Genomic DNA, 7,242 nt, shown 5'->3' with positions numbered 1-7,242 from the left:
TACAACAATAATTCTAAGGAGCTTACGGTGGAGGTGGTTGATGGTATGGTTGGAAGGGAAATGAGGATGTTGCTACCAAGGATGAAAATGATGTAATTGGATTTTGTTCAACATATTCACGTCGAAACCACCAAACCCTATCATTTGGATCTAAGTTCAAAAACACTTCCTGTTTCACCGGTATTTGGAACATTTTGGTGGCAAAATAGTACAGTTTATCTTTTTTTTGGAATTTCATCTCCCAAAGCACGCAAAGCATCCATTGCATTTGAAATAGTATATTGAGAGTGAGGAAAAATAATTTCATTCACTGACTTCCTTGGACTAGCCATACTCTCACACAATTTCTCAATCTGAGTAATTAATGTATTTCTTGATGATTTTCTACTTGAACTTGATTTTTTTCCTGTACCGTGTACAGTCTCAAGTGTTTGCTTTCTTCGATTAGGAATTTCATGAGAAGGGTTTGATGGTACCTCATCAGGAGGAATACCTTCATTCTCGTTACTATGTTTATCTGAATCACCAAATCCCTCATTAGGTGCATCATCTCCCATAGGAACCCCACTTGGAAGAACACCAGACGAAGGTGCCCATGCGTTCTCTCCAGTGGCTACAATGCCAGCAAACATTTGCCACATTAACTCATTCAATCGTGGTTCAATTCCTTTCTTCTTAAATCCTTTAAAATCAAGATTTTCCTACATAACATGTTAAATGTTAAATGTTATACTAAGATTTTTATAATTGTAAATTATTAATTTCAATAAACTTTATGCATTAAAATAATGATAAAGTTAACACTAACATTATTTTTGCAGCCCACCATTCTTCAGTAGCATCGACCGTCTCTTTAAATGGACACCATCCAATACCTGTAGATTCCTTAAGCAACTCCCTCCATAACCTCCATTCCTTTTTTAATGTATCCCACTTATTTTTCAATTGAGGTTTTCCATAATTTTTTTTGTGTTTTTGCTTGAAAAAGAGCAATGAGATTTTCTCATCCTTTTGAGTTTAGATGAGTTGTCGGTCTACTACCAGCATTAACTTCATTCACGGAAAGCTCACAAAATATCAACGTTAGCTCATCATCCCAAACAGCTTTTGTTGCTAAGGTACTATCTCCCTCCACAAAATTTTGTGTCTTTACCATTTATTATTATTTTGATTTTAAATGTCAACCGACATAAAACCATAAATATATAATTAGATATAATAATATAATTTCATAAAAAATAAGAATAATACATCACGAATGGATGAAAGCCATAAGATGAACACTAAAGAAAAAATTCTCAAAGATCCATGGTAAACAATAACGAGGATATAGAAAGGATAATTGATTATGACATTTGGGGTTGTTCTATATCTTCACAAGAAAGGTAATTCCTAATTTGTTTCACAAATCCCATAATTTTTATTATCATGATTTAAGTTCAAAATTAGTATCTTTCAAGAAAAATATTACATCTTCATGCTTTAAATAATTGAATAAACCAAATATAAACTATATTTTTTATTTTTAAAATAGACTACATATATTTTTTATTTTTAAAATACACTACATATATTTTTTTATTTTTAAAATACACTACATATATTTTTTTATTTTTAAAGTACACTATATATATATATTTATTTTTAAAATACACTACATATATTTTTTTATTTTTAAAATATACTAATACAGTGCAATTTCCCCATTCCCATTTCCCCTCTTCCACCGATCAAACTCAAACCCCGTGCCCTCCTCCCATTTCCCCTCTTCCACCGATCAAAGTCCCAAACCCCGTGCCCTCCTCTGATCAAAGTCCTAATTCTTATCCTTTGTTAAATGATCTTGTGATAATTTTTTTATTTATTTAAGGAAATCCAATATGCATTTTCACTTTATTTCCATTCTAGACAATTTTTTTTATTTGTTTGCTCAAATGGGTATCTATTATTAGGCATAAAAAAAGTTTTTGTTTTTGTTTTTTAATTTTTTCTGTAAAGCTATTAACTTTCTTGCACTTTCTAAATACAAGAGAACAAATTCACAAAAGTAAATTCCCATTTTCGTTTGATCATTTGGGTATTTTTCGTTTCATCATTTGGGTATCTATTATTAGGGGTTTTGATTCCATGGCTGCAGTGGCAGATAATTCAGGCGAGGTAGCAGTAGCTAATGGAAACAACAATTTGGTTGTTGAAACATCCAAATCAGAATCAAATTAAGGAATTTAATGCTCAAAAGCTTGTTGATATGTTCACAAAGTTGAATCCTTTAGCCAAAGAATTTTTCCCATCATCTTATCATCATAATCCCACCAAAACTGGTGATTTTAATCAGGCTCCTGTTAATAAGCAAGGCAATGAGAATTTCCCCAATAGAAGGGTATTTTCTTTTCACTCATTATTTACTTTTTCCATTTTTTCTTGGGTTTTGACTGATGAGTGTTTGATAGTTTTGAGTTATATATACACACTTATACTTACATATAAGATTTTTGAGGTTATTTTTGTCTTGTGGGAAAATGTTCTTTTTTTAGTGTTTTGGGGTTATTAGTGGATATCATAGGATTTGTTAGAATATCATATGGTTCTTGTATCTTTGATAATTCAATGATTTGAAAAAATTGTTAGGATATCATATGGTTCTTGGATTTGACAAAATTGTTGTCTTTTAGCATTATGATTTTAAGGTTTTCAATTTGCCTAATTGTTGTCTAATTATTAATTTGATCGACTTGTTGGAATTTGGATTCAATTGGAGTTAGATTTTCTTGATCTACTTGTCATATATGGAATAAGGTTATGCCGAATATCGACACGTAACGGTCTCATATTTGTTCATTTTTCTTTTCCACTACACCAAAACAGGCTTTTAGCGGCGCTTTTTTAGGCCTTTAGCGGCGCTTAAAAGTATTTGCGGCGCTTTGAGAAGCGTCGCAAAAAACGCCGCTAATGACAGCGTCGCTAACTTTAGCGGCGTTTTTAGAAACAAACGCCGCTAAAGAACAAGACCTTTAGCGGCGCTTTTCCCACAAACGCCGCTAAAGACCATAACCTTTAGCGGCGCTTTTCCAACAAACGCCGCTAAAGACCAAGAGCATTAGCGGCGCTTTTCTCACAAACGCCGCTAAAGACAAAGACCTTTAGCGGCGCTTTCCCCACAAACGCCGCTAAAGACCATAACCTTTAGCGACGTTTTTTTCACAAACGCCGCTATAGATCAACCTTTAGCAGCGCTTCTAAAAAAACGCCACTAAAACATAACCTTTAAAAAATTATTTTAATCAAATTATATTTTTTTATGATAAATATTATATTATGTTTTATTTTCTAAATTTGAACTTTAAATATACTTTTAAGGATAAATAAAAATATTATTTAAATTAAATTTTCTATGAAAATTTTAACTTTAAAACTAAATATAAAAATTAATAAATTTAGTTTTAGAATTTAAAATAATAAATTAATAACACAATTAAAATCCAAAAGTTAGAACTCTTAAGTAAAAATAAAAATTTAGAATCAAAACTAAAATAAATAATACATATGCAAGGTAATAAAACATACAATGCATTTTCTTAATCAAGTAAATCTTGGTAATAAAAGATATAATACATTTATTTAATCAAGGAAATCTTGTAATGAACTCAAAGCAATGAGCATCAGAATTGAGAAGAAAAAAAGAATCACGATACGCAAACGAGATCCAAAACTTCTGTTCCTTTGGACGCCCACACTGGATAGTCCCCGCTTCAACGCCATTGGCTATCAGAGCCTAATAACAACAATAGCAGCAGCAAAATCACTCATCAAAAGGTGGAGAAAGGATAATTACAAGTTAACAGTGAGGAGATCGCATGAAACTGAAAGCAGCAGATCCGTATCGAAGCTAGTTGGAATGGAAATCCATGGGAAAGCAAGCATAGATTAAAACTTCATAGAACTTTCTCTAAAAACTTCATAGTAAACTGCTTCAGTCTACTTTTTACTTTACTTGTACAACAATTACATGATATGCCAAAATAAAAAATATGGGTCTGTGCCACAGAATCCATAAAAAACTTCATAGAACTTTCTCTAAAATTTTACTTGCCAATGTTTGTCAACCTTTTTTCCAGGAATTTGGAGCATGCAGAAACCATATAATTTAGCTATCCCATTGTACAGTGAAAGCTAGGAACACACAAGAAACAGATGAAAAAGGATAAATCTAATACCCGTAAAGCATCAGTAACTTGGTGTCCTTGTAGCCCATCTTTTTATAGAGACCATCTATTCTCAGCATTTTCTTCTTTGAAAACCCGTAAAATATGGGTTTTGGTGTTAAATAATGTGACTGCCATCAACATCATTCTTCCATGTTAAGAAAAGTATGCTAAAAAATGAGGGTTAGAAAATAAAATAATGCCTGGTTTGAGACATAGACCATTGATGTAAGAATAGGGTTAGAACTGTATGAACATTAAGAAAAATAAGTCTGGTTGAAAGAAATGGAACCAGGAGAGAAGAGAAAAACCTGTTCAGCAATGCTAGCTGCCTCACCATAAGCATCTTGGATGTTCTCAGCAAGCCTATGAAGAAATATATTAGATATGCCTCCAACAGCAACAATGAATGGACCAGTAGCTAGTGTTATGAGAACAATCTCCCAATAGTTGATAAAACCAATAATATGATCAAATTATAACCCCATACATATGATCAAATTATAAATCAATATAAAGGAAAATTATGCTTTGGTCCCCTCAAAACAATGCAGAAAACAACTAACATAGAAGAGTTCCTACTTGCTAAGAAACACTATACCTGAAGGCTGAAGACAAGATTTAGCATGGAGATAATTTTCCCTAGGATCTGTCTGTAACGGTGGACTAAAATGCACCTTCCTGCTGACAGAATCTGGCTTAGAAAAAATTTCAATAGAAGAGAGGCAAAGAAACAGGACAAAAAGGAAATAGAAATGAGAAAACATACAAAACTTCAACCCACTAATTAGCTTCCAGGAAAAAAAAAGGCCTCTATCAACTATTCTTACTCGGTAAAATGTAGTGCTTGTGATGTCTTGGGATAAATGCCAACAACTGCTGCTGCCTGATACCTTCTTTATCCGTGTATGTCTTAAAATGAAAACACGAGTATAGGTCTTAAAAAAATAATAAGATAAATAAATAAATATATTATATTAAACATTATTTTATATTTTGGATAAGCTAGAATATATAATATCAAAAATAAAATTGCTATAATAATATTGGATGCGCATTACTTATCTTTTGAGTTGTTAACTATGAATTATCTTGCAACAAAATAAGGTCTGAAAAGGGCAGAGACACATTATACCTTTATATTTTACGATATATTAGACAGTATAATTCATGCTTCAACTCTCCCAGCACTTATATTAATTAAATCGAACTAAAAGTGATAAATAATTAATCCAAACATACCGCAGTTCCATTTTGCCTTGGATTTAAAGAATGCCTCATCCCTTTTGATACAGGCTGGGTGGTATGCCTTAGGACAGCCACTGTCAAGTAAAATGATACAAATGCAAAAAAGAAAAAAATAATAAATAGATACAAGACAAACAAAAGAAGAGAAGATTAGTACTAAACTAAAACTTCCTTCATACCAAACAAAGACAGTATATCGATACTGCTTTTGAGCTTCAACCTTCCTAACCAAGACATCAGGTGCCTTGCGATACTGCACAATAGGTTCGAAAATAACTTGAGTGGGATGAGCTCTAAACTAGCAGTTCAGCTTTCAACGTATGGAACAAAGGTTCATATCTTACACTCATTCACAGTAATATTTGATGCAAGAGACATAGGATACAAACCTTATCCCGGAAATGGACAAGATCATCATAGCGTTGATTAACAGCTTTGGTGGGTGGCAACAATGAGTTCCCATCGACGAATTTGAAGTTATCGTTAGCAGGATTGGTACCCAAACATGTGAAGAGATTGTCCATGCTAATTCCTATATCACCAAATTTCATAACATAAGAGCCATATGCAGAATTGTCATTGATAGTCCTCCTTTTTACTTGTAAAGACCAGCACAGTGAAATTTCACCATATAACTCAACCGAGTAACCATTTGGATTTTAGCATAATACTGAATAAGACTCATTGGCACTTGAATTCAATGTCAAAGGAACTTAGACCGACCTCTCATTTTCAGTATATAGTTTCATATTTATTTATATCTATATAGCAGTAATAAATAACTACTATAGGAAGATGACATCGAAGTCGCCATTTTTTTTTCTCTTTTTAAGGAAAGGAAACAGCTCATGCAAAGCATAGGTTTAAAAAAGCCATACAATTTCATATTGCTGGTGCAAAGTCTCCTTCCGCAGATTATGTATGTCACTGCTCAACAAGATACAGAACATTGAAAATACATACCAAGAGATGTAACTCAACTATTAAGAAAAAAGCTGATTCCTTAGTATTAAAATATATCCTAATTTAATCCAGGTGATATCAAAAGAATCAGAATATATCCACCTACTTTGCCTCTGATTTTTGTATTTGTTTACCAAATTCTTAGAGACATGAAATAAACTGAAAATGCTAAACTGAAATCTATCGAAAACAGATATAGGCAATAAGGCTTCAACTTCAAAAACCTCGCAGATTCAATGAACCGAAGGGTAAATAAAAAATTATATGTACCCGTCCTCCATCCAAGCAACACTGTACAAGTCTCCCAAGCAGGTTTCATACTCACAGTCTACTGAACTGCACCGAATCCACACTTTTTTCCTTGAAAACTAAATCTTCCTTTCCTTTTCACTTTAACCATAAAACCAAACTCAAATTAAAAAGCAACATGGAAAATTTTTTTGACTTTTTTTCTTTTTCCAGAAAGAATAAAATTGGAATATTACCTGCAAAATTGGAATTAATGGAGTTGGATTGAGTAAATAAAAAGAAAATCTTGAGAAAGGGCACGTTGTGGGCATCGACCGATATCAAATGCTAGGTTAAGAGTGGGAAAAATAATGCAAGTTTCATGCCCTTGACAACCCTCCCACTCGGTAACTTTCAATGTCCAATCCTTTTTTCTCTTTTTCTCATCGTTTCCTTAGTTTCCTGGTTTTGGGTTCTTTGATTTTGATTTTCCCTAGAGTTGAATAAGCTTCTGGGTTTCTTTCTTTGATGTGGGAAATAAGGAATTTTAGGGGGGAAAGTTGGGGATTTCGGAGGGAGGAGGGAGGGAATTTTATAAAAT

General features: G+C 32.8%; 2 protein-coding genes across 8 annotated transcripts; both read right to left on the bottom strand.

Moving 5' to 3' along the window:
• LOC105777094 (uncharacterized) lies at positions 1-1,386 on the bottom strand. Its single transcript, XM_012600160.2, has 2 exons — positions 809-1,386; positions 1-701 (listed from the first exon to the last, which is right to left on the bottom strand). The coding sequence occupies exons 1-2, from the start codon at positions 827-829 to the stop codon at positions 216-218; spliced, it is 507 nt and encodes a 168-aa protein (XP_012455614.1). The 5' UTR covers positions 830-1,386; the 3' UTR covers positions 1-215.
• Positions 1,387-3,500: 2,114 nt separating this feature from the next.
• On the bottom strand, positions 3,501-7,242 carry LOC105777096 (uncharacterized). 7 transcript variants are annotated; one of them, XR_008189705.1, is made up of 11 exons: positions 6,899-7,242; positions 6,684-6,803; positions 6,329-6,377; positions 5,840-5,982; positions 5,630-5,703; positions 5,445-5,524; positions 5,033-5,114; positions 4,804-4,896; positions 4,514-4,568; positions 4,215-4,333; positions 3,501-3,772 (listed from the first exon to the last, which is right to left on the bottom strand). XR_008189705.1 is itself a non-coding variant. In XM_052621674.1 (10 exons), exons 2-10 carry the CDS (start codon positions 6,692-6,694, stop codon positions 3,766-3,768), a joined length of 594 nt encoding a protein of 197 aa, XP_052477634.1. In that variant the 5' UTR covers positions 6,695-6,803; positions 6,899-7,242; the 3' UTR covers positions 3,501-3,765. The 7 variants fall into 7 exon arrangements, 6 of the variants coding, with proteins under 6 accessions (XP_052477634.1, XP_052477638.1, XP_052477637.1 ...); XM_052621674.1 differs by lacking the exon at positions 4,215-4,333; XM_052621678.1 differs by lacking the exon at positions 4,215-4,333 and having other exon boundaries at positions 4,804-4,883.

This window comes from Gossypium raimondii, chromosome 10, assembly GCF_025698545.1.
Source record: "Gossypium raimondii isolate GPD5lz chromosome 10, ASM2569854v1, whole genome shotgun sequence".
Classification (NCBI taxonomy): domain Eukaryota; kingdom Viridiplantae; phylum Streptophyta; class Magnoliopsida; order Malvales; family Malvaceae; genus Gossypium; species Gossypium raimondii.
Note: the sequence above shows the minus strand (reverse complement) of the source record. Positions and strands in the feature narration are given on the sequence as shown.

What these genes read in the sequence shown, in the direction of transcription:
- LOC105777094 (XM_012600160.2), bottom strand. Translation starts at nt 829, where the DNA reads ATGGTGGGCTGCAAAAATAAT. An exon ending in TGGTGGGCTGCAAAAATAAT is followed by an intron (nt 702 to 808) that starts GTTAGTGTTAAC and finishes CATGTTATGTAG; the next exon opens with GAAAATCTTGATTTTAAAGG.
- LOC105777096 (XM_052621673.1), bottom strand. An exon ending in TGCACCAGCAATATGAAATT is followed by an intron (nt 5,983 to 6,328) that starts GTATGGCTTTTT and finishes TTGGTGATATAG; the next exon opens with GAATTAGCATGGACAATCTC. An exon ending in CAAGGCAAAATGGAACTGCG is followed by an intron (nt 5,115 to 5,444) that starts GTATGTTTGGAT and finishes TTTCATTTTAAG; the next exon opens with ACATACACGGATAAAGAAGG.